General features: G+C 43.8%; 1 protein-coding gene across 4 annotated transcripts in view; it reads left to right on the plus strand.

Moving 5' to 3' along the window:
* Window positions 1-26,627, plus strand: part of ITGB8 (integrin subunit beta 8) — a 75,661-nt gene extending 49,034 nt beyond the window's left edge. Inside the window, exons 9-14 of one of the 4 annotated variants that reach the window (XM_019508560.1) lie at window positions 1,513-1,915; window positions 6,182-6,407; window positions 14,702-14,805; window positions 16,841-17,004; window positions 26,118-26,243; window positions 26,530-26,627. In XM_019508560.1, coding sequence (XP_019364105.1) covers window positions 1,513-1,915; window positions 6,182-6,407; window positions 14,702-14,805; window positions 16,841-17,004; window positions 26,118-26,243; window positions 26,530-26,583 — 1,077 coding nt within the window. In that variant the 3' untranslated portion in view covers window positions 26,584-26,627. Of the gene's footprint in view, window positions 1-1,512; window positions 1,916-6,181; window positions 6,408-14,701; window positions 14,806-16,840; window positions 17,005-17,099; window positions 17,766-26,117; window positions 26,279-26,529 lie in introns of those variants that run through there. The other 3 variants (XR_002095877.1, XM_019508561.1, XM_019508559.1) reach the window with 3 other exon arrangements.
* Window positions 26,628-27,460: the final 833 nt, after the last annotated feature.

Consider the following 27,460-nt stretch of genomic DNA (forward strand, 5'->3'; position numbering starts at 1 on the left):
TTTCCCACAGAATATTTTGCATCCATTCTTTTTGTTTGTGTATCCTACTCTGATTAACTCAAGTACCAATCTTCTCTTTCCAGTCAGCCCATTGAGCATCTAGTACCTTTCATAAGCAGTTAACTCAATCCGTCAAAAAAGGGGTAGCACTGACTCTAAAAATTCCTGAATCTGGTATAAAGTTTGAGGGCCAGTCAAAAGTTTTTTGCTCAGCCAAACATTATTAGAAAATAATAATAATTGGAACTTGCATAGAGAATGTGTACATTGTCACTGAACAATGTCAGTGTAGCCTTCTACATCAAAGGCCTTTTTCTACTAGTAAACATGGGTATCCCAATCTTATAAGAGTCCTTGTCCTTTCTGCTCAACCACTGTCACACAGCTTCCATCACTTTGCTGTCATTCAAAAAATGTTGCTCTCATATTCTGTCCTTCATTTTCTAGGATGGCAGTCCATCCAAACAATGCCTCTGTGGTGCACAAGTGGGTATGTGGGCAAGTGTCATGCAGAAGCAGCACATTAGACATATCTCCTTTCAGTTGTTTGCATGAAATGTTTCCATTTCTTCAGTGTCTTGACATAAACCTCTGAGCTTGCTGTGGACCCCTTAAGCAAGAAGTCAACAAGAAGAGCATGTCATTACTATGGTTTATTTATGAGACAAAAATTAGGAGGCAGCTTGTTCTACCACTTTTGGAGCTTCCTGGGCTTCTCATAGCCATAGATACCTGTTCAGTGGCAGGGTGGCATATTCCAAAAAATGGATGCAGAAAAACAAAAAGAAAATCAGAAAAGTCAGTTTGAAGGGATTTGTAGCATACCTGAAAATTGCTACTCTAGCCTTCCATGTTCCCTGCTCTCCATCTATCTCTCTTCTCACTTGCTGCTCTGTAGCCACCAAAAAATAACACTGCCTGCTTTTCAATACAGCTAATTAGTTTAGGCCATACTAATACTACATGGCATCTAGTTCTTCACTGATGGCACTTTTTTTTTTTTAAATAAGTTTCAAGGAGCTTTTCCATATATAATCACAAGAAAGTTACGGGAATGCAAGACCTCTCCCACTGCTGGACACTCTTTATGGGATGTCTTCTCTATCATCCCCTCCAGCTGACTCCCTCTTCCTGATGGGAGAATGCCAAATGAGTCGCTGGTTTCTGCTTCCCGGTAACAAGTGAACTGAAAACAGAGATCTCTCTCTCTGGACTACAGCCCTTATAAAAAAAAAAACAAAACACTTTCGCTACCTCATTGATACGTTATAAAGAGAAGCACTCACTCATGGACTGCTAATAAACTTCTAACAATATGTGACACTGAGGAGGAGGGTATATTTTGAATAGTGGAAACTAAGTACGGAGGGAAATGTAAGTAGTCTTTTAGTAGCAAAGGCCATACATGACCCATTCCAAAGTATACATGCTTGTCTTAGAAGCCAGACATGATGAGCCTTTAGATGTTTCTATAATATCTATATATAAATGCAGTCTTTATTTTTGTCTTAGGTGCTTTTCAATGTATCCATTGCAATGAAAGGATGCACTACAACTGGAGGACAAAAATATGCAGTACTCAAGCCTATTGGTTTCAATGAAACCACCATAATTAATATATATAGAAATTGTGCCTGTCAGTGTGAGGACAGTGCAAGGCACAAAAAAGTATGTGCTGATGAAACTTTTCTTGATGGGGAAAAGTCCCATTGCAAAACCACTAACTGCAGTTCTAATGAAGATACATCTTTTGAGAAGTGCAAGATGCACCAAAATCAGCTTGTTTGCAGTGGTCAAGGAGATTGTATAGGTGGGAAATGTTTCTGTCACAAAAGCAAGCTGGGCAAAGTATATGGCAAATACTGTGAAATGGATGATTTCTCTTGCCCATATCACCATGGAATTGTGTGTGCCGGTAAGCTTTAGAATTTAAGTGCACTTCCTTTCCCCTCCTTCAACCATCTGTTGTACAGAGTATACATCTTACTAATAATGAATATGATTGTCAAATACTTTTTAAAATTAAATTGAATGAATCACTAGCCATGGAAACTGAAGTTCTGATATATCAAAATTTTTCCAAGCTAATTAAATTGGTGTCTTAGTTACCTTTGTTAAGGCATTCCTACAGTTAAGTACTGGGTCCTTGCTCTGGAGATGTGACCAAGTTTCAGTTTGACCAAGTTAGGCTTCTAGGGTCCCAATCCAGCCAGTGAAGAGAACTGAGAAGCACCAATAAGCATTTTGGGTTTCGGGGTACATGGTGAATGGGGGCTGGGAGTTTCTTTAAAGTGTCATGCATAATAACTGCCTAGAGCAAATGCTAAATGTGATTGGTAGGGACCTACCAAATTTGCAGATATGCAATTTTTTTTTGTTTTGTTTTTTTACAGAAAACAAATCAGGTGAGCTCTGTTAAAAATAGTGGGCTCTGTGATTTTGGCAGGCTTGCTGGGGAAAAAAAAAAAAAAATCTTACCGGCAGGCAGAAAAAAGGGTGTGAAACTTGGAACATAGACGGGAGAGGAAAGGGAGGATGGCAGAGGGGAGGGACCCTGGTGCAGCTGCTTGTACAGCCTCCCCACTTGTGGATGTCCGAAAACTGCTGTTTAGTTATCCTGGAGAAGCCTGGGGAAGCCCGAGGAAGCTTAATAATGCATGGATTAATGGCTTCTACCAGTTTAAATCAGGATAATTAAGCTGCAGTTTTGGGCCATCTGGCAATCTTTGGGAAAAGGTGGGACTATTGGGGCCCCTTGGCCAATCAGAGGCATGGCAGGCCCCCCCCCCCCACTATGCTCAGCCCATGAAAATGGTGGCTAGCCCAGGATCTGCCTATGATATTGGCTGGCTGCCTCCTCAAGTTCAGTCGCCATCTAAAATTGGTTTCAATTCTTGTCTCCCTCAGAAGTTTAAACACTTGACTCATGCTGCCCTTTGTGTATTACTGTTTGCTTCTGAGGAGAGATGCCTAATGATTTCAGAAGACATTTTGGTCTCTGTAAATGACACCAAACTATAAGAAAACTTGCTTTCAGATCTGAGTCTTAATTATATACCCTGAGTTCATCTACAGCCCTAATGTAGTGTCAGATGCTTTAAGTATAAGTATGGAGTAAAACAGTAAAGCACAGTGAATATACAGTATAACATAATTTCATACCATCCCAAATTAGTGCTGTCAGACTTCAGCGTGATCTTCAGTTAGATATTGTAATGTGTTTCAAAATACCTTGTCCAAATGGAGTGCAGCTTGAGAAATATACATAAAAAGAAGAGATTTTGATTTATTGTCTAAAACCTTCATTCTACTATTGGGCTCAATCCTTTTAATAGAGAAAATGATTTATGCATTTGTGCTACATGAACTTGTCAGTGTAGCATAACAATGTTAATAGAGACAGATAGCAATGATACTTTGCAATATGTCTACCAGAATTATTTTTTTTTATAAAAGTAAAAATTCAATTCTTTGAAATGACTTTAAATCTGGAAAAAAATTATTTAGGATTAAGGGGGTTTTATGCTCCCTGTTTAATGAATGCATTCATTTATTTCATTTCATTTTACAGTGTCTGTATGCTAAGGGTCAAACTTTACTCAGAGTTAAAGGGAGTAAATTTGGAGTAATTCCACTGAATGCTGAATTTTATAAAGTTATTATGAAAAAAAGTTGCTCAAAATTAAGCAGAAATAACAACACATGAGTATCTTGAACACTGCATTATAATTAAAATTGAGGTTTACTTCTAACTTCCTAATTTATTGAATGCCTAACTACCATTTCTTAACATATTCTTTATATTGGTGATCTTCAACCAGGGTGCCACAGGGTACAATGTAATGTTAGCACTGTTAGGCGTGCAAACAAAATTCACAAGGTAAACCAAGAGATTTCAAACAGAAATTCATAGTGTTAAACGCATTCTATCTTGTTGTGGTTTATCTGAATTTCTCTATTATTTTTCTGTAGTCAAAAAATACATGAAAACTAAGAGCTGGCACTTTCCAAGGGGGGCCTTGAGTCTAAAAAGGTTGAAAACCACTGCTTTATATATTAAAACAAGGAAAAATCCTTTCCTTAGGACCCTTTTGCCCCTTCTTTTGCCCCCATCAGAAATAGAAGTGTAAAAATAATAATAATCCTCTATTTCTTTGGAAAAATGTGGCTAGATATTATCAGAACTTAGACAATGAAACGGTGCAAGTCTGCTGCAACATGTAAAACATGTGCTTTGCACATGTTTTCAGTAGCCCCAGGCTTTCACATGAAAAATTTATAAGGAAGTAAGGGCTTTTCTGTGGCAATTTCACTCTTGCAGAGTGTACATTTTAAATTCCCATGAAATGAAGCTAAGCTCATTACCCTTTTTATTATTATAAATTTAAATTAGATTCCCTCACCTGCACAATGCTGGCCTTTCATACTTGCATCACTTTTATTGTTGCAATGCTGTCTTCTAAAAAGAAACTCCAAACTGCCTGTCACGGAGTGGGGCCTAGGAGCAGCCGTGATCCCTCTAGCACCCCCTGCCGTGTCAAGTAGGTGATCCAGCACCCTCTTTTCTCGCCCGCCATGTTTTGTTGGTCTGTATAGTTTTACATGGGAGGCTGCCTTACGGTCCCCTTGGACACGGTGCTATGCTTATACTGTTCCCCGTTCCGTATGGAGTGACCTGGTGCACCCCCAGCCGTATGGGCTATGCGTGCCTCCTACCTCCCCTTTAGCATGCCCCAAGCCTCGCAGCTCTTCCGGATGTTATCTGGTCCCTTTCCTTTCTGCGCCCTGCCAGGCACCCTTAGGCTTGTCCCGCCACCGGTACCCCTTCTCTGGTGCCCCTGGGCTTGCCACGCAACCGGCGCCCCTTCTCTCGTGCCACTGGGCTTGCCACGCAACCGGCGCCCCTTCTCTGGTCATTCGCCCTCTCAGGCTTACTAATAGTACTTGCCCCAAGCGGGCTCAGGCGGCCTGAGCCTCACCTGGCCCCTTTGACCCTTCGGGCTTCCCACCACTGTGGAGCCCCTCGAGGACTCTTTCCAATTGGGCTCAGGCGGCCTGAGCCTTACCTGGCCCCTTGGACCCTTCGGGGTTCCCACCACTGTGGAGCCCCTCTGGGACTCTTTTCACTCCACACCCCTCCTGGGGTTTCTATCAATAATATACACCCACTCAGGGGCTTCTCTCAGCACATGCCCTCACCAGGGCCTCTCTCTCACTGTTCACCCCTTCTTAGGGCCGGGGTCTAAACACCCCACACTGTAGCACCACCCTCCGGCACTGGGAGCACCCCCACCTCTCTGGGGAGCTCCTAATGAGGCCTCCTCCACCCCTTGCCCGGTCCTCTGGTCTGTAGCAATAACAAACAAGAAACATAAAGCCCTGAACCCACGGGCTATAACCAAAAATAAGCCTCCTGGCTATAACTTAAGTGTCCCACCACTATGGCCACTATGTTCCACCTTCAAGCTTCACAATCAGGGTTCCTTCCAGCCTTACTTCATGATGCAGCCCCTTGGGTGATCAGTTGCACCGCTCATCTCTGCTCTGCTTGGCTCTACTGCAGAGCTCCTGCATCTCAGGCTGCCAGAAGAGAACTGCTCGCTAGGCTTCGGTCTGGGCTGTTTATAAAGGCCTGGCCCTGCCCCCTCCTGGTCACCTGACAGGCACGGTTGCCCCAGCAACCGTCACCTGAGCTGCCCTAGTGATTGGCAGCTGCCCTTATTCCTTCCTAGGAACTGGGCACCTCAGTGCCCCTGTGACACTGCCATGGATACCTGAATTAGTTATTTTTGTTTTTGTTTTTTGTCCCTCCATAAAACATTGTAGCAACTTTTAGTAAACCACCAAAATTAATTTCTCCTTGCTAAATGTATTCTTTTAACACCACTAGCTTTAATGTAAGGCCCCAATAGAAAAACATTGAATAACATTTTATGAAAAAGTCCATGTAAAGGCTTTTGCTCAGACATTCAGAAAATATAAACAAGTAAGCATGGATCAAATTGGCAAATTTCAGCTTGAATGTTGACAGTTTCGGCAAGTTACAAGCACATGGCTATCTTAGAATGAAAGGCTAAAGCAGCCTTACTTATAGCTCAGACAGTGATGATGTGTATCTGTTAAAGCAATCTGTCTGTCTTTAACTGAAACCATATGTACTGATGACTATCTGATGTTGCAGGTAATGGTGAATGTGAAGCTGGTAAATGTAAATGCTTCGATGGCTGGGAAGGTGAACACTGTCAGTGTTCATCATTATCAGCAAAACACTGCATAAATTCAAAGGGCCAGATTTGCAGTGGAAGAGGACATTGTGTGTGTGGAAAATGCGAGTGCACTGATCCAAGAAGTTTTGGCCACTTGTGTGAATATTGCCCAAACTGTAATAATGCCTGTGATGAAAACTGGTAAGTTTCTAATGCGAGACCTAATCTATTTACTAACCATGTGTTCCATCTGTGAATAGTCCTGTTCAGACAGACCCATGCTGTACTCATTAGAATTTTACGCTATATAGATCTAAAGTTTTGATTTTCTGCTTGAGAATTCATGGTGCTGCCACACAACTTGTTAACAGTGATGTAACCTATACAGATTTTGAGACAGCTGTCTGCGGTAGGTAGTGAAGGCACAAACAGACATCACCCTTTTGCCACCATAAACATTTTTAAAGCAACATTAGTTCACAGAATCTTAGAGAAGTAGGGCTGGAAAGAATCCCCATAGGTCATCTAGTCCAACCTCCTCCATTGGTCATCTAGTCCAACATTGACATATGCATTGTCTAACCTTTTAGCAAAACTACATAGTCAAGCATGGGGACCACAGCCATCAACACCTTGCTTCTATAAAGGTTGTTAATATATACTCAAGAGAACCCAGGAAAAGGACCACACCCCCAGGGATAGAGGAAGAATGCAAAACCCCCACAGTCCATAGCAATTTGCCCATAAGGTAAAATTCCTTCCATATAATGATCAGCCTGATCCTTAGTGGTGGGGCAAGTCCCTCTAGCCCAGAGGTGGGCAAAATGCTACCCCTGGGCCAGATCCAGCCCACCAATTTATTGGATCCGGCCTGTGGCTGCCCCCACAGCACTTTGCATGGGCTAAGACCCACCCATTCACGCTGCACCACGCTTGCACCTATCAACACGGCCCCAGTCAGTGAGCACAGCTTCCCAACAGGGCTGCTCCACTGCAGCTGCTCAGGTGATGCCTCCATAAGCTTTTTCCCTGCCTCTAGCAGCTGCTTCTGATGCGCTGCTCTGAGTGAGGGGAAACAGAAGCTGAGTGGCTCCTGTCATGGTGCACGGGGCTCCAGCTCCTGGCTATCTTGCACCAACTCCACCTGCCCAGCGTGATGAGCAGCCACCTGCAGGAGGCTGAGTGGGTGGAAGGTGGTGGGGACCTGAAGCCCTATGTGCTGGGGCAGGAACCTCCTGGCTCCAGCTTCAGAGAGAAGGGCAGGTGGCAAGGGCAGGGGGGAGGAGGAAGAGCTGTTTGAGGTGGGAGGAGTCAAGCTGCACTGGGAGTTGCCCTGCTGAGAAGCTGTGCATGTCAGTCAGGGCCAGGGTCATTGTGTGCCAGTGGTTGCACAGCGTGGCTCAGCTCTTTCTGAAGTGCTGTGGTGGCAGCTGCAGGCTGGATGGGGGAGCGTGGACTACTCCTCCACTGCCCAAGCAAGCTTTGTTGCATGTATCCCCTGCCCCTCCCATGGCCCCCAGCCTGGGACTTAGTGCACAGGCATCCCCCCCCACACACACACCCCTACACCTGACATTCACACACTCCACTCTCCCCCCAACCCCACACACACAATATACAAAGGTAACACTTCATTTTGAGCTACTATGCAATTGCCTCTATATACGCTACTTAAACATAAATCAGGACAAAAACAATGTTTTTAAATAAAATTATAATATGTTATAGTAGATGTTTTATTTTTATATATGATTTGTTTTTATCTATAATTTTGTTAAAATGTTATCTTCTGAAAGATTTTGTGTATGTGACTCTTGACAACTTGACTAGTCTCAGCAGGTGTATTGGCAGACTGCAGTCAAAATCCCTTGCCTTGGCTGCAGCCAATGCCCAATGCTTTTGAGGAAGGCTTTAAAGAACCCCAACATGTGTAGCAGCAGGGAAGATGGGGAGGGGGAATTCCCTCCTGGCCCCATGCAGCAACCAGGAAGCCCAGAAGCATGGGAAATACCCATAGATGAACATCAATATAGCTACACCTAGATCATCCTCGACCCCTTCTTGAACACCTCTAGTGATGGAGAGTCCACAACTTCCCTAGCCAGCCTATTCCACTGCCTTAAAGTTCTAACAGTGAACAAGATTTTCCTGATCTCCCATCTAAACCTACTTTACAGCTACTTTAAACCATTGTTCCACATCCTACCCTCTGCAGTAAGAGAGAGAAAGTGTTTTCCCTCTTCTTTATGGCAGCCTTTCACGTATTTGAAGGCCACTATCATATCCTCTCTTAAGTGTCTTTTTTGCGCTGAACATGCCTACAGACTTTAGCCCAACCTTGTATGGCTTGATTTCCAAGCCATTTATTATTTTAGTCACCCGCTTCTGGACCCTTTCTAACTTCTTCACGTCTTTTTAAAATATGCAGCCCAAAACTGCACACAGTACTCTAGATGAGGCCTGACCAGTGCCATCATCTCCCGTGTTTTGCATCTAATGCTTCTATTGATGCTTCCCAAAACTATATTTGCCTTTTGTCTGGCTGCATCACAGTGCAGATTTATACGGAGTCTGTAATCTACCAAGACTCCCAGATCTCTCTCCATAGAGCTGCCATCCAGCCAAATATCCCCCATTCTGTATTTGTATTTGTAGTACCTTGCATTTGTCAGCACTGAACTTCATTGTTAGCTTCATCCCAGCTTTACAATTTATCAGGATCTTGCAGCATTGGGCTGCTGAAGCCCTGGGAGCTTGAGGGGCCCAACCCTGCAGGACAGCATCCCCAGACAAAGTCTGTAAATGCCAGTGAAGCAGATCAGCTGGGCTGGGACACATCCCATCCAAAGATCACCCCTGTTTATTTTCTGAGGGGTTGCTACAACTGGCATTTATCAAAAGTTTATACCTGTGTAATTATGCAGATTGTGACCACCGGGCTTCGACTAGCTGCTCTCGGGCGACTTTGGTCTGCTAGCGGATGTCACGCCGCTTCCGGGCCGGTTTGTCGTCGAGGTGGTTCTCTCCTCCCGCATCGCCAACCCTGTTCTCTCCTGTCACGTCTTGGTGTTCCTCAGTAGACGGGGTCAGTTAGCGGGTCCCATGGTGGCCCGGGCTGAGCCCGACAGTTGCTCACAGGGCTCCACCACCCCTACACCCCGGCCTCATGCCACCTTAGGTGGACCGCCTAGCCGTTATCCACAGTCTTCCCCGCAGGTCACGTTCACTGCTCCGCATCCCGGAGCCAGAGGCCAGACCCTGCAGTGCTTCACTCCTCGATCCCATCCCACGGGGTATCTTCCCCACTATGGCCCCTACCAAGGCTTCCCTACAGCCCCGCCACAGGGCGCTATCCCTATGGTCTCTGCCCCATTGCTCGGGGTAGTCCAAACAAAACAAATACTCCTACACCAACCCATAACCTATTCCCCATCCCTGAACCCTTAAGGGGAGAGATGGCTCTCCGCCCAGTTCGTCACTCCCTGGACTAGCTCCAGTCCATCACTTAACACCCAGGCCCTGGCGGTGAACCCCACCCCAATTGCAACCCCCTTCAGGGTGGTCCCCGGGTCTTCGCCCCTTGGTGTGTCGTCCTCCGTGCCCTGTCCTGCTGCGCTCAAAGGTGCCGCTTCCACTCTCCCTCCACTCGGCCAGCCAGTCACTCCTCAGTTGTTTGGCAGGGGTCTTCGACGGGGTGCTCCTTTCTCCCCAGCCAGCGTCACCTCCAGCTTGTCGGTGTCCTCGGGGTCTGCTCGTGGAGCCCACTCTGCTGCTGGCGTCGGCTGCAGCTCTGTCTCCTGGCTATCCGCTCCCTCCGCAGCTGTGGCCGCCATTTTTATTTTTGCTGGCCAGCGTCTGATGCTGACGTCACCGGCCGGCCGCAGCTGTACAAAGAGGCGGCTAATGAGCCGTGTGGGTTCATCTTTCCGCCCCATGTGCTCCTCATCCCAAGCTGCTGGTGAGTGCCCTGCATTACTTCGCCTCCCGGGGGACAGATTTTACTAGGGCCTGTGCCTGAGGTATTCATGCTGAGAACTTTGTGAGTTGCATGTTCATATCTGTGATGGCTGGGGCCTGATGTGTTGTGCAGCCTGCCAGGTGTGTAGCCCTGCCCCTCAACTCATCTGCCACAACTTTGATGTTTAAACTAGCTAGAGAGGGGGGTTCAGTGGAGATCTTCCTGAAAGGGCCTCCCAACAAACAGCAGTACTCACACCTTGTCTGGCACAATGTTCCACGGAGCTCCGCCTTCCCTACACCCCGTCCACTCGCCAACCAGATGGGTGTTCATAGAATGGGGCCTTCGCCCTGCGGGTTGCCCGCAGCTTGTTCCAGGTGGGGTCCCATGTCGGCACGGACGCAGCTGGCTCTCCTCCCTCCTGGGGTGGGTGCAGCTGGCTTCAAAGCACAGCCTGCCTTCTCTCAGCTCTTGGATTTGGGGGGGGGGTTGTTTATTTTTGTTTGTTTGTTTGTTTTTGAAGAAGAAATATTCCCCTGAAGATCAGAGGGCTGTGGAGCTACCTCCTTGGCCCCGGCCTCCTCCAGGGGGCTCAAATGGTTCCTCCACCCTGCTTCCTACAGGGAGCTTAAAGGCTTCCCTCAGCAGGCCTTCAGCAGGGAACTGGGGGGCTTCCCCTGCTCTGCCTCCTGTAGGGGGATCACAAGCTTCTCCTGCGTGGCCTGCGGGAGCTGTGCAGGCTGTGCTGCTCCTCTTCCTCGCTGGGGTCTCAGCATGTCTAACTTGCTGTGCACCACTGCTCTCTCTCCCCGGCTCCTCCTCTGCCCTGGTTCCGGCAGGGCTTTTCAACTTTCCCGCGCGGCCGCCGCGATTGGTCCAGCTGTTCCCCACTTGGGAAACAGCTGATTAAACAGCCGGTGTAACGCTGGCTCTCACGGCTGCGGCTGCAGCTGTGGCCGCGGTCCTGGCTCCTGCTCCGGCTGTCTGGCAGAGGGTAAGTCGCCCTTACCAGGGATCTGTTTCCAGGGTCTGGGACCTGCAGGGATTCCCCTCTCCCCTTCGGGAGCCTGTGGTGGCTCCTCACCACCACAATATCCATGTGTGCTACATTGAAACTTACTACAGGTAAAGAAAGTCCTGTCATATTGGTTATGTAAAGGTTTTAAATCCTTCTAGAGTGATTGTGGCAATTTTTCCACTGACTTATAGCCCAGAGTGACTTAGAGGTTGCCTGTACTGAATTTTAACAGATGAAAGTGATATCACTACAAAAATTAAGCCCCTATTAGAAATTGGGAAAGGCATAAAAAAAACTCATCGGTGAAAATGAGACTAAACATAAACAATTGTGGTTAAATATGACTGTGCAGAAGCACTCTTGTTTTTGGAACATAGTAGTAGTCAGTGTGACCTCATCCAGATGAGCATGGCCGTGTGGTATGTGGTGCTTCACAAAGGATGTGAAGAAGCTTGAGAGAGTCCAGAGGAGAGCCACATGCATGATTAGAGGTCAAGAGAACAGGACTTATGAAGAGAGGCTGAGAGGCATGGGACTTTTCAGCTAGAGAAGCGAAGGCTCAGGGGTGACTTGGTGGCAGCCTGTAAGTACATAAGGGATGTGCATTAAAATCTGAGAGAATGTCTGTTCACCAGGGCACTCCAAGGAAAGACAAGGTCTAATGGTTATAAACTGCTGGAAGACCTTTTTAGACTGGACATCAAGAAAAACTTCTTTACCATCCGAGACTCCAGAGTCTGGAATAGACTCCCCCCAGAAGTGGTTTAAGCACCTACTCTGTATACCTTTTAAGAAGCACTTGGATGCTTATCTTGCTGGGGTGATCTGACCCCAGCTGACTTCTTGCCCCTTGGGCAGGAGGCTGAACCCATTGATCTGGTGAGGTCCTTTCCAGCCCTAATTTCTATGAATCTACATCTGTGGTGCCACATGCCGCACATTCAGCTGTTTTATGCACTGCAAGGGAGCAGCTTGGGGTTTATTTGAGGGTGTTTTGTTTTGTGTTTTTTGGGGGGGTTGACCCCTGGGTATGCTTCTGGGGCCCAGCCAGTTGATACCTGGGGACACTACCCCTTGTGCCAGCTGGACTGCTGCAGCAGCATCCCAAATCCATCTTTTAAAATACCCCAAAATCCATGTTCTTCCACATTTAAAACAAAAAAACACTCTATACACGCGCACACATATCTTGCAAGAGAGAGAGACAGTGATAAGTTGGGTAATGCTTTATTGGTATATTTACAGTGTTAAAGCAATTTGGAAGCCTACCAGTGTCTCTGTCATCATGAAAAGATAAATTCTGAATACCTATATGTGTTGATCTGTGCTTTTGGTTTTCTTCATACATGATGGGTGTGTGATGGGGAGGAGTGGTGTTTATAGAAAGGGGGTGATGAGGGGTGTGGGGGAAGGCAGGTGGGTGGATGTGGAGGGATGTGGGTTGGTCTGTGGGTAGGAGTGGGGCAATTGCTGGGGGCACTGTGGGTGTGGGGGACCTTGTGTGGGGGCTGCTCATTAGGGATGGGTCCCCTGGCCCCCACAGGGTGAAGCCCCCCCAACACAGCACATGGAATGCCCCCCCCCACCCAGGGTCCAGCTTCTCCCTGGAGGGCCACAGCCCCTATCCCCCACAGAGCCCCAGCCTCCCCTGCCCAGTGCCCATAACTAATCTTTAACAGCAGCAGTGGGGGAACCATACGCTGAGCCCAGCCTAGTTCTGCTGGCCCTGGGGATGCTGTTGCTGCTCAGCCGGGCTGGTCTTGTGGCAGCAAGACCCGGTGCAGCACGCAGGGACCGTGTGCCAGGCCCAGCTGGGTCCTGGGCCCCCTCTGCAGCCCAGCCAGGCTGGGCCCATGGTGACAGGACCCAGTGCGGTATGCGGGAACCACGTGCCAGCCCCAGCTGGGTCCTGGGGCGCTTCTGCAGCCCAGCCAGGCTGGGCCCATGGTGACAGGACCCAGTGCGGTATGCGGGAACCACGTGCCAGCCCCAGCTGGGTCCTGGGGCCCTTCTGCAGCCCAGCCAGGCTGGGCCCATGGTGACATGGTCCCCGCATGCCACACTGGGTCATGTGCCAGGCCCAGCCAGGTCCTGGGGCCTCTCTGCAGCCCAGCCGGGCTGGGCCCAGGTCCCTGAGGCTCGCTAGTCTGGCTTTGCACTGGAGCGGCTCAAATGGCTCCAGGAGGTATGCACAGGAGCCACACCTCCCAGAGCCCTGTGGCCCGCTCTGGTGCAAGGCAATATTAGTGAGCCACATGGGGCTGGGCGAGGTCCTCACCCCCCCCACAGGCACAGGGGGCAGAGGCAGGAGCTGGCCCTGGGGCCCAGCCCATGCTGACAGGACCCGGCTCGACTCCTTGCTGTCTCTGCGTACCGGGCTGGGGAGCATGAGCCGCCCAGGGACCACGCAGCTTGTGCTGCTTGGCCCAGCCCGGCACACGGGGACTGTGCGGAGCCAAGCTGCATCCTGCCGGCCCCAGGCAGCTCGCGTTCCCCGGCCTGGCCCAGCGTGCAGAGACCACGCAGAGCTGAGCTAGGTCCTGCCGGCCTTGGGGCTGCTCATGCCGCCCGGCTGCCAGGCAACACGAGTAGCCCCAGGGCCAGCAGGACCCGGCTTGGTTCCGCATGGTCACCGCGCACTGGGCAAAGTCCTGCAGCTATAAGAAGGGCCTGGCCAGGTGGCAGGACATGGCACATGGGAACCGCATGCCGCGCCAGCTCCTGTCAGCATGGGCTGGGCCCCAGGTCTGGCTCCCGCCTCTGCCCTCTGTGCCTGCAGGGGGGGGGAGTGAGGACCTGGCCCAGCCCCACGTGGTTTGCTAGCCCGGCCTTGCACCGAAGCATGTCACAGGGTTCCAGGGGGCTGTGTGACCCACTCCAGTACAAAGCCAAACTAGTGAGCTTCAGGGATCTGAGCCAGGTCCTCCCCCCACCTCCCACAGCCCCAGGGACATCCCCCCCGTCTCTCTCCAAACCTCCCCCCACATCCCCCTGCCACCCCTCATCACCCCCCCAACTTACCTTGGACAGTGTCAGGGGCAGCAGGAACACAAAAGAGATGCTCTGGCCAAAACCAGAGTGTCGCTTTTGGAGGACTGGCTCCGGGCACGGTCTTGAACCATGCCTTGCTCCACTCTATTGCGGAGCAGTTTTTTTAGACTTCCAGTGCGGAGAACATTTTTTCATTCCTGCACATGCCTGTTGCCCCGCCTCAAAGGGGTTTGAGTTGGGGCAACAGGCATGTGCGCACTCATCTGGACGCACCCTTTGAGAGGCAAAGCACAAGAAATGCAGTACTGAGGCTAGGGGAGAGCAGAGCCTTTAACCAGCATATGTCTATTTAATTGTATTCGCTTCAAATCATTGTGGAAAACTTTACTAAATAGCCTAATGATTTTCAAGCAACAGGGCAGCATTATCAGAAATGAATGCTGAATTCTGTTGATTTCATCTCCTAAGGAAAATGCAATAAAGTAATTAGATTTTTTTAAGTGATTATATCTGTGTGCTTGTTTTCAGGAGTTGTGTTCACTGCCATCATTCCAACAATGTATCTCAAATTATACTTGACCAGTGCAAAACCTCATGCACTTATATGATGCAGTATAGTGACAAAACTTCAGGTATGTAAAAGTCTTTCCCAGATAACAAGAGGAAAACTCATCAGGTTTCATGGTGAAATTTATCTCTGTTGTATGTTCCTGCTCAAGTATATTGTGATTTGTTCGAGGGAGGGAGGGAGGGAGAGAGAGAGAATTCACTCTTTGCTTCAGGGAAAGTAAAAGATAAATAATAACAGGAAATGTGATTGCCAAGCATGCTAAATCAGATTTTCCAGCTCCTTAAGTAGCCATATCTAATAATAATAAATCCTAGTCAATAATGTTTGAAGAAATATTTACAGAAACCTCTTAAAGCATTTGTCTGTATTATTAATTTGAATATGTTTACATTATTTAGCAGTACCAGAAATGAACAAATGAAGTGCACATAGCTTAAAAAAAATGTAATGTCCCTTTGAAATGTACAGCATGTGAAGGGTAGTTTTCTTTTAATAAAAGCACCTAAAGCCCATTCAAGGCCCAAATTTCATGAAAATACATTTGTGTGATCACTTTTTGTCGATTCATATTTTGTATGTGCGTTTCCATTTTAAAGAAGCCTGTAACAAAAAAATTCTGGTTGGGACTTCTGAAAGGGAGCTAGAGAATTTAATGGTGTGAGAGACAGCTGGGCCCAGTAAAACAATGCTGGACTGGGAATCAGGAGACATTGCTTCTATTCATCACTGGTATTGCTAGGTTAGAAAAATGGATATATCTATATTTTGGAATCTTAGAACTATTGGATTTAATTAAAAAAAATTGTACATAACAAAAGCTGGACAACATACAAATATTTTTTCTTTCTTAATATATGATCAGATTGACCTAAATAGAAAATATTTCATCATTTAACTCAGTCATCTCTTAAAACTTTAATATTTCAAGTTCCTTGACAGAGTTGCCATCCTTTACTACTACAAACTTACCCTTAAGACCAGTTTTAATGTGTAGCTGGCCTCTGAGCAAATCCACACACTTGGAAGGCAGTACAACTACAATTTAAGATAAAAGATAGAACATGGATTGAATATGAATGTCCAATTCCAAGCACTCTTTGGATCTTCTGAAATATCATGCACCATGGACACTTCCACAATTATCTATCATAAATCAGAAGAGGTCAAATTTGCCGTGCAAAGATGATAACTATTGAGCGTGTGGCAGCACCATTTGTGACCTTCCAGTGTGTGCACAGAAGTACAGCTCCCAGCTGTAACTCAAAATGATTTCTGCAAAGTGTTCTGAGTTACATTACCCCAAACCAAACAGATGTTCACTGTTGGTTCCAGCAGAGAAGAGAATCTAGTTGTGGGCTGGGAGCCTGCAGTCAGTTTCCCATAGTAGTGGCTAGGCTCTCTGCCAGTGCTTGCTTTTTTTATAATAGGGAGGGAGAAAAGCAGCTCCTTTTTGAGCTCCCCCCACAGCCAATGCTGAAGGGTGGGATAGGTGAATTGGAGCCCTCCCACCTCTGGGGTGCTATGCATAGACATGGGGGCTGAAAAAACTGCAGACTGAACTTCCTCTGCTCCCTTTCATCCCTCCCATTCTGAAAACAGCAACAGGCTGGGAGCTCCACAGACGCAAGTTACAGAAGACACTACGCTTTGAAACTTCTTAGATTTTCACTTGATCAGCCTTTTCTGAAGTGGTGTTGAAGCTACTTTTTTTCTTCTCTTTAGACTGTGCGCTTTGGGCAGAGATTATTTCTTGCAGTGTGTTTTTATGACATCTAACAAAATGGGGCCTCATCTTAGTTAGGCCTTCTTGATATTAATGTAATGGAAGTATAAATAATAATGTTACAACCATTGATCTATTCATCAACTTAGCTGGAATTACTTTTTTTGATTAAAAGCAACTTTAAAAGTATCTGACATATAATAATACAAATAATTGCCCCTTCCTTATATACTTCAGTAAATAGAGTACTCTTTTGTTTTATTTGGTTGAATTAATCTGTGCTAGGTTAATATCTGTTGTTAAATTCAGTTTGTTTAATGGATGTACCTTATCAGTATTTTAGGTTTACGCTTTTGTTTTCCTTTTATTGCAGAATGTTTCTCTGACCCAAACTACTTTAGAATCTTTGTCATAATCTTAATAGTAACATTTCTGATTGGGTTGCTTAATGTACTTATCATCAGGCAGATAATCCTACAATGGAATAGCAATAAAATTAAGTCCCCAGCTGATTACAGAGTATCTTCAACAAAGAAGGTAACTGATTTTAGAGAAAAACATATTCAGCACTTTTTTCTTGCATATAAATGTTAGCTAATTGTTGTTAAAAAAATTGTATCTTCTCCTTTAAGGATAAGATGTTTTTGCCTACTGTTTGTACAAGAACAGTAACATACAGACGTGACAAACCAGAAGATATAAATATCGACATCAGCAAGTTACGATTAAATGAATCTATCAAGTGTGAATTCTGAAGACTTTTTTCTGCAATTCTGTTTCCTACATTTACACTTTAAAAAAAGTTATCTTTTTACTTTGTAAGAGTCTTTACTGACTGTTTTGTGTCATGGATTGTGTTGAATACTGTAAGTGACATGTAAGCATATTCACGTAAAGTGACTATGTTTGAAGTTATAGCTGCTGTATTTTTGAAAGAGAAATGTGCATTACTACTGTTTCAGACCATTAGTGTTGGTGTAGCACTTTAATGTAACCTAATTTATTTAGTTACGGGATAGAATGTAGATATGAATAGGTGTTTGACAAAGCACTGATCTCACTTTACATGTAGCTGTACTGATGTGCTCTGTGGGATGGGTAAAACTGTGACACATTGCTGTATATTGCAGCAGAGTAGATGGAAATATGGGAGTACTTGTACACAGAGCAAGTGTAGTTTTTATTATACTTATTTCAAAGTTAATACCAGTTCCAATGATCTTGTACTCTTTTGGCATCCTGATTTCCTCTTAGTTCCTTTAACAAAAAAAAGACTGGATTAAATAAGTGCTTAGTTACTACTGATATTTTGAAAAAATCTACACATTCTTATGTCACTTAAAGAAGGTTTATTCCTTATACGTGAAGTGACTATATTTCAATATTTATATTGGAACAAACAGAAACCTTTTTTACATATATTAAGATCAACAAAAACTATGTCAGTACAAAAATATAGGATAATTTTTGTTCTTTTTACTGCCTTGCCTGCTTTATAACAATTAAACACTCCAGTTAAATTCAGCTCTGAGCTTAACAAGAGCAGCTCCATTGAAGTCTGAATTACACCAGAGCTGCATTTAGTCTCCTAGCTCTGTCAGTATTTGGTAAAGTAATGGCTCTTGTTGAGTCATTACTTTGCTAAACACTGACAGGGTTAGGCGACCAAATGCAGCTCTGGTGTAACTCAGACTTCAGCAGAGCATCTCTTGTTCTGTCGGGGGCATCTACACATGCACTTTACCGTGGAGTTGACTAATTAGCCCAACAGTAAAGTATCACTATGTGCACATGCGATGCTATTAGGCTGGAGTAAACTAATTAAATCCTCTGTAGGATAGTACTGCCCACCACACGATGGAGTTTACTCTGCCACAACAAGCATCTAGGTAGTGACCAGGGCTGGCTAGGACATGAGAGTACTACAGTGCGAGGGCTGCCTGCTGGCTACCCCTCCACTAGAACACCCTCATGCCCCAGCCAGCCCTTCTACAGCATGTTGAGCCAGGGCAGAGCAGCTTTGAGCTGGCAGGCTGACCCCTGAGGCCCCCTGTCACCTGAGGCTGTGCTGCCCTGGCTCGACATACTGCAGACCCAGGTGCACGTGTAAACACTGAGCCCAGGAGCAATAAATTCTGGCATGAACTGTATTGGAGTTTATTCAGGTACATTAATTGCATGTGTAGATGCACCCTTTATCAGTCTGATTTTCTACACCTGCTACTTTTCTGTGTAAATTAATAGAATTAGCTGGCATGAATCCCTCATTTAACCACCCATGTTTTTCTGGCTGGCAGTAGAAGAAATATGGGTCGTTTAATGGGAAGATGTCAGCATCTTGGGGGGTGAGGGGTGGAGTAAATAATGCAGAAAAAAGGGGGAATGGTTCCCAAGAGAGTAAGTTAGCTGAATTCGCTCATGCTGAATAACAATGAAAATTAGCAATTTTTTTTTTTTTTTTTACATTTAGTGGGATCAGTGTGAGTGCACGTGAGAGCAGAATTTGCATCACAGAATAAGTTGTGCAGAGGCCCTAACCTTAAAACCAACTGTAATGTCTTATTGAGATGTGCTGTATGAAATGCATAGCCAGCAGTGAGTCTGGCATATTTTATGTTGCCGTAGAAGTAGGGAATTCTGGTAACTGTTTCTGAAATAGGTAATGAAACCTCACTGGGAACAAAAGTCCCCTCAGATAACAGCATACAGTTGCACATGGTATCTTTTCTGAGCACAATACTTGTCTGTGCCTATTATAGAAGAAAGAACAGAAATGAGGGGGCATGTTATCTACAGATAGAATCAAATAGATGTCTTGCTTGACATTTTTGATAGCTTTCAAAGGAATAAAAAAACCCCAAACAAACAGGTCCCAGGTCTGTGTACAAGCTATTCCAGGTGAAATCCATGAGAATGTGCATGTAGGAAGAGTGCAGGATTTGGAGTAGATCAGCATAATGACAAGTGTTTCATAGAGAGAATTGCCTAATTCATAACTTTAAATGAGGGTTGGGAAGGGGGATAATTAAAAAGACAATTGCTGTGACTTACTATTGACATTTATCTACGAGCTCTAGATTTCAATAATGGAAACTGGATATTCCTCCTTAGGGAGCTACCATTAAGTACAAGTGTCAGTGGCACTCTTCCTAGTGGTATCAGCTTCAGATCAGACAGATTCAAAAGCATCTCACAAGAAAATGGAATCCCTTACAACACTTTTATTTCTGGTGTTACAGTGATAACCTGATTTTTTTCGTTAATTAGATATTACTGAAAAACACTCCATGATGACTCAGCCACATCTTAAAATTTATTCAACTGTAATGATTTTCCTTTATGATGCACAGTGTGGGTCTTGGTCCTTTTTCAGTGGAAGTTAATGGACTATACTGATTTCATTGGGAACAGGATAAATACTAGGGTTGTGCAAAGCTTCAGGTGCTGATTTGATTTGGAGGAGATTCAGCCTGATTTGGTGGCCAAATCTCTGAATCCATTTAGGAGACCAGTAAAAAGGTCTGAACCAATTTGAAGCCTCTGAAATCATTCAGGAAAGATTCAGAGAAAGTTTTGGTGATTCGGGCAGTCCCCACTCATCGCTGCAAGGAGCTGAACCTGGGCTCTGTGCCAGTAAGTAGGGGGCGGATGGGGCAGCCATTGATGGGGCTAGGAGAGTAGATGGGGGACGGGGCCTGTTTGATTTGGAAATTTAGCCAATTTGGCGGCAGCTGAATCTCCAAATCAGATTTGGCCGAATCGATTCGGGACAGTGATTCGAATCACCAAATCAAATCACTGTCCCTCAAATCATCCAAATCCGAAACAAATACTAGCTGCTTTGCACAGGCGTAATAAATACCTATGAGAAACAGACATACTGAATATTCTCTTTACCAGGGTTTTTTATTTTTTAAAAGAGGATGGAAACAGTATACAACCCATTTAATGGAGCCAAAAAACTCCTTTGTATGTTTCACAAAACATACAACATTTTTCTTAAATAATAACTTATAAGGCATGATTGTTTTTTACCCAATTTTTCTCTGAACAAATAATTCATTTTACAAAATCATTCTTAGAAATTAGAGTTACTTAATACCACTGGTTTGGTTTCAAATAATTTTGTCTCTTCAGTATTAATGGAAATCAAATTACAGGGAAATTGAGGCTTTGTACAGAGGAGCCAAGCAGCTGCATGATAACATCTTACCTTCCCAAACCATGGCACATCTGCTGCTTTCCTTCTGTAGTACATTGTTGGAAGTCCAAATCTTTTCAAAGGAGACCTGGTTGGCATGTTGCAGTCAGAACACTTACTCAGTGCATCATAGTTCCCTCACAACAATGAAGAGAGCTTAAACGCAGATTGCATTATAAGCAACTGCTGTACTGAGTGGTAGTAAATCTTCCTTCTACTTCCCTTCCCTGGTTTTATTGTACCATAAAGGACGAGTGGGTTATTGGCAAAGAATCAGTTGCTAACCACACAGCAGGCCAAGAGCTAAACTTCAGCTAAATGACAAGACATGAGGTCATTCAGCTAGAATAAGGTCTTCTCTGCAGAGCTTTGTTCTGCCAAATGGGTACTGTTCATATAAACCCAGGGCCTTGCCTGCTAGCTGTTCCTTAGAACTAGTGGCTGAGCTATTCAGAAGAGCTCCTGCAGGAAAGAAATAGCCCAACAAAAGCTGTACTATTTGGGTATTCTGTGCTCTATTTGCACGTGGCCTTAAATGAGAAAGCACTTAGCCCATAATTTACAAGGAACTTGTTGAGCTCTTACAGTACAGTGCTTGTGCAGTTACTCTGTGAGGTTGTGCAAACAACTTGGTTTCTGCAGAGTTTGTTACCATTCCTTCTTTCTGCACTGTGCCTTAAAGGAGTTCACTATCAAAAAAAAAGATTTGATCTCTAAATAAGTCATTCTAGATTTATTAGAGAAAACTTAAGCTTTCTGGGAAATGATGCAAAAGTAAACCACACAGCTTTAAAATACACAACATTAAACACACACGCAGAAGATGCCACTTCTGTATTGTTACCTGATAATTAAGACAATGATTTTTTTTCATTTTGCCACCCCCTTCTCCAAGAGCACAGTATTTATGACTAATCACTAAAAAAAAATATGTTAAGTTGCAGTTAAAAACCCCCTTGAATGGATTACTGTAAACTGAATCCTTAAATGTAAGGAGAATTGGGTTTATTCATCTTTAACTACTTGTTTGTATACATTTCTGAAATGGCAGATGTTTATGCATTGGGGAAATGTACGAATGTTCAGTTTTTTTAGGGACACGCAAGCTGAGTCACTGTAATACTCTTGATTATTTCCAAGTGCTAAGAGCACATTAACAGCACCATCATAAATGAGTGTGGGAAAATAGTTTGTTCATCCAGAAAATGTGCACATGGTATGTGTGGAATTTTTATTGTGCTTTATTGAAATTCCCTCTTGTTTGCAAGTGATGTTTATAAAGGAAGGGCATTTGCATGATTTTTTTTCTCCTGTGATGATATGAATCCCCTATGTAAAATATGTCTTGCAATGCATTGGAAGAAATGATTTTCTGTATGAGATATGTTTGTTTTTTTCAAATCGCATAGAAGAATCTGTTCTTCTTGACAGGTGTATGTGATTGTGAATGTGTTGCTACCTGTAGGAGTAAATCTGTGAAACTTTACAGTGTATTCCACCTGACCACTTATAGTGCCAAGAAATGCCCTACTGAGATGCATTATGCCCTGCTCCACATTTCCCAATCCTTGCTCCCCCAAACTGAAAGAAGTGCAACCACCTTAATGTAGTGCTATGAGTGGGCTAAATGGCTCTACTGAGAGGTCTTGCTGGCCCCCGTAGGCCTCAGACTCCAGTAGGATTTCATGGGACCTTGAGTAATACAAGGCATAACTGGAAAAGTGCGCATCTGACTGATACATCAGTGCTGAAGGAAACATAGGCTGTCCTGCCTAATTAGAAATTAAATTAATCTATAATGTTCATGCCAGGGGTTTTAAACAGCAGAATAAGACTTACATAATAAGCCATGATGAAACAGTAGTTAGGAGGGATGCTACTGTTTTAACATAGCCCTGCATTTGTTCAATGCATGGGCCTCTGATGGAAGTTAAAACAATTCAAAGTACAGATGGTAAGAAGAAGCTAAAATGTTCCTAGTATGAATAATTTGTATAAAGGAGACCAAATCAAGGGGTGCTGTAGACTGTGGAAGTCCACTCAGAACTAGAACCAGTAGAGTTTAACTTTCTTCAAAAAGCTTCTTTCTGAAAGTACTGGTATATGTAAAAAAAAAACAAAACAAACAAAACAAACAAAAAAAAACAAAAACAAAAAAACCCAAACAAAAAAAACCAAAAAAAAGTTGTTCATCTTTTAAAAAATGTCTTCTCAGCAGCTTTTCCTCTTTGATTTTCTTTGTTCGTTCTTGAAACAAGGTACCTGCTCAGGATCCACAAATTTGAATAAAATGTCTGGCTTTTGTTATAAGCCAATATCTGTGTGGGAATCCTAAGGCTATTTGAGCGAATGGAAGTTTCTAATCTCACTCTGGTACCTCTTTTATCCCCATTTGGGAACATTTAGTGTTAGCCACACTCACTGTGCTAAGGTCTATTTCACATTTACCTACAACTGCTTTAAAAAAAAATGAAGCTACTTAAGTGTCTTATTTAGCTATGGTATGACAGGATTATTAATAATATAACAAGTTTTGTTTTGTATTTACCTATTTAACATATACTGACTTTGTGGAGGAAAATTAACTGACATTTTTTTAGATTAAAACATTTTGACAAAAAATTTTAGAAAAGGAAATAGTTTTTAAATAATTTGTAACTTTTATTGTTCATTCCTGTTTTAAACAATACTTTAAAATAAATCACTACTTTAGTTTGTCTGGAAATAGACTGGGTTTTTTATTATTTAAGATAATGTAGATAGTAGGTAGTTGTTGTTTTGTTAATTGTTTTTGTAGATGTTTTGTTAATTTCAGTTGACTACTAACTTCTATTTTGATATTTATTAATAAGTTGACACTGTAGCATACTGAGATGTTTATTTTTCTATCAGAGCTGTAACAATATGACACAGCATTATTTTAATGCAACCTTATTGTATTTGCTCTCTAAAAAATAAAACCAGTGTTTAATGCACATGGAATTTTATGTTTTGTAATATATTAATTGCACTTTATCTATGATACTTTAAGAAGAAGAAGATAGCTCTTAACCTTGCTTTAGAACTGTGAAGGTAGTCTGCCCTCTAATGAGGAGAGTAATTTCAACCAGCCTAACATGGTGTAGGACTACATCTGGAGTGCTGGACCGACATCTGAAAAAGATGCATGTTAAAGTTATGTAAATATAAAATTGCATCCTAAAGCCTAAACTATTTGATAGTATAGACAGAAACATACCTGTAAACTGCTGGCCAGCAGTAAACACACTGGAGGGAAAGCTGTCTTTCACTAATCAGTTTGGGGCTAACAGTATCCCTCTTTCTGCTGTATACACTATTCTTCCTTTCTATTCACGTTAGCTAGTGGAGGGGTGGGGGGGTTACACAGAATGAGGGTAAACTTTTAAATATACACCTGTTTTTACTTAAAACATAGACTGCTTTAAGTTGTGACAGATGTCTGTTTTGTTCTTGTGTAGGATTTGGTCAAGATTTCGTCTACGAAATCCAGTGCTAACCCCTTAACATGAAAGGGGCTTCAGACACTGGGTGCATCTAGGTGAAACTAAGCAATGTGATAAACTCCAGAGCAGTTTACACCAGAGTACACTGCTCCCAGGCACAGCGTCTACACATGCACCTGGGACAGCAACTCTTTGAGCCAGGACAGAGGAGTTCTGGGCTGCCAGCAGGCTCGGGGGGTGGTCAGGCTTGGGCTCTGGGCAGAGGAGCTGGCTAGGGCACGAGTGTGTGAAACTGCAGAGTTGTGTGGCTAGACGGCAGGCAGGAGTCTGTCCCCCTGTTGCCTGGGATGATGGTCCAATTTTCACCCATAGTCACCAGCTACATGTGTATTTAGTTGCACTTAATTATTTTTCCATAAGATAGTAATGTCCTTAACAGTACTTTCCAACAGTGGAGTTAATTAATTTACTGCAGCCTGATACCAGCGCACATATAGACTGTAATGCTTTACTGCAGAGCTAATTAGTCTACGCCAAAGTAACGCACATGCATAGATGCACCCACTGAGCATATCTACATGAGATGTTTCGTAGTTTCATAGTTGTTAGGGGCTGGAAGGGCTTACTGCGGAGTTGCCTAATTAACTCCGCAGTAAAGTCTCAGTGTCTACATGTGTGCTTCTATTAGGCCACAGTAAAGTAATAACAGGGAAAGCTGGGGCACAAGGGTACTTCAGTGTGGGACTGCCTGCTGGCTAACCCCACACTGGATCACCTTCATGACCCTACCAGCCCCTCTGCAGCATGTTGAGCTAGATCCAAGCAGCCCTAGGCTGGCAGACTAACACCCACTCTGGGCCTGCTGACAGCCGGGGCTGCTCCTCTGACCCAGCTCAATATGCTGCGGTCCTGTGCTCATGTGTAAATGCAGTGCCCGGAAGCAATGAACTCCAACATGAACTTCACTGGAATTTATTCAGTCACATTAGTAGCATGTGTAGATGTGCCCACTGTATAGTAATGATAGCCAAACTACTTTAAGAACATCCCTAATCAACAACAGAGACCAATAAAAGGTCAAGAATGTCTAAATGAGCAGAACCATTACAAAATTGCACAAAATACAATACTAGCAAATTTCACTTTTTAGCTTTTGGGATGAAACAATTTTCTAGCATGAAGTAATTTTTGCTTAGTGGAAGCAAAAACTGCATAGCAATGTTGGGAAGAGAATTAACAGTCAAATGAAGGCTGCTGTGTTCATGACAATCTAAGTAACTTGTGATTCCCTGGGCTTAGCAGTGCCACAGAGAAACATGGGAAAAGATAGAAGGCAAAACAAGAAGAAAATTCTCAAATGACCATAAAAGGATACAGTCGTTTGTCCCCCACTTTTTCTCTATGAAGAATGACAAAGAAGAATTTAACCTTAGCAGAAAAGAATGAAGTTGCTGTGGCACTCTCTGAGGGCAAGTCTGCATTTTAAAAAATTAATAAATGTAGGTGCACACCCAGCTCCCAAGTGTATATCAAGCGTTATGAACTGCAACAACTACAGGGTTTTTTCCATAAAAGCTCTTGCAAAGAGGAAATTTTGTTTGTTTGTTTGCTTGTTTGTTTTATTCATCACGTAAGGCATTTGGTTCCAGATTTGAATTACATGGGTATAGACATAAAGTCTATTTTGCTACAGTGCAACCTTTAAAAAGTCTGCGTTAACTGTTAACCGTAAGAAATCTCCATTAACAGTGGTCCTAGTAGCAGCCTATGTTGTGAGCCTCCTAATCTTCACTCATGTTATGGAATAATGGTAAGTGGTCTTGTATGAAACCTTTATTTATTTCCATGTAGGATGTTGTGAAATACAGGTATCATATAATATGTAATACTCATTTATTTTATTTCCCCCCCCTTGATAGTCACTGGGCCTGGTAGGGAGCAAGAGAGTCTGATTACAGTCTAATGCTGCTTCTATTGTATTACAGATGCCAATGACAAGAAAAAGCCTTGCTGTTCGAGCTCTCCAAAGAGGAAGGAAACCTAAATTACAATCTCTAAAGCCTGAGGATGAAAGAGGGCCAGATTTCAATTGCTTCTTCGACAACAGTGATGTAGGTACTTCCCTCTTTGTGGAGTTTTAGTATCTGCATGAGTCCCACTGTGGAGAGAACAGGATTTGATCTAATCTGCATACAGAAGGGGAGGAAGAGTATGCATATGTGTGTGATTTCCCCATAAAGAACATTTAGTAATGCAGTGGTTTGAAGAAAGTGCTTAATATGCACAGCAGCAGCTTGGCACTTGCAAACTGATCTTTGGGGTTGGAGAGAATCTATTGACATGCTGAGTACTAGTATAGAAGAATTCATTTTGTTGCTTTTGTTGTTGTTCTTCCAGATCTGCAATAAAGAAAAGAACCTTGGAAATGCAGTCTTGCTCCTCTGGGTTTAGAAGAAAAATATTTAATGTACTGTATGTTTATAAATAAAATGTTAGTTTTACAAAAAACTTGGTTACCCTGAAGTTATTTTGGATTGGCTAAATGCTCAGCTCTGTAATCATAAACGTGTGTCTTTCACTGTGGCTCCTAACTTCCATTAATGCTGCTGGCAGTTCTTGTATGCATCCGATAGAACTGGCCTCCGAGGGCCAGTTTCAAATGGTATTTGGATGCATTATGTGTCTAAGCTTCCACTGATATTAATGGTGAATAAATAGCTTCTTGAATTTGGCCCTAAATGTATAGTTAACCAGGTAAGTTCTTAAAATCTGATCCATTTTGGTCTTGGAGGTACCTACAGTTAAGCTTCCCAGTGACTCAAATCTAGATGCTTCAGCCAGGGATTTGACACACTTAAAGGCACCTTCTCCAAATCTAGATGCTTCATCCCTCACTGGGTCCTCCTTTTCTGTCACATCAAAGGCTACTTGTCTTCACTTTCACACCCATTCATGGCCTATCTCCAAGCTAATTGCCACTTAATGCCAACCACCTTCACGGACATCTGACTGCTGAAAGAAGTTCCTTTAGGCTCCCTCTAATGCTTTTCTGTGTGTGGAAGGAATTCCCCACAAATACTTTCAAAGTATGTTTTTCTGTCATACTCCTCTTCAGAGTTTTTTAAAAACATGACAGTGGTTAGACTGCTAATACACTGAGATCACTGCCAAGCATGGTAACTGATACTCTCTCAGTGTTTCCCTGTATTTTCCTCCATGAGTAAGGCACCAAAGCTGGTTTCTTGCCTTTAAATTTATATTGTAAGGCTTTTGGGTCAGTAAAAGAATAGGGCCTGTGTATGCATTATGTGCTCCTCTGGGTTTAAAA

This window comes from Gavialis gangeticus, unplaced genomic scaffold (genome assembly GCF_001723915.1).
Source record: "Gavialis gangeticus isolate Ggan-Ray unplaced genomic scaffold, GavGan_comp1, whole genome shotgun sequence".
Lineage (NCBI taxonomy): Eukaryota > Metazoa > Chordata > Crocodylia > Gavialidae > Gavialis > Gavialis gangeticus.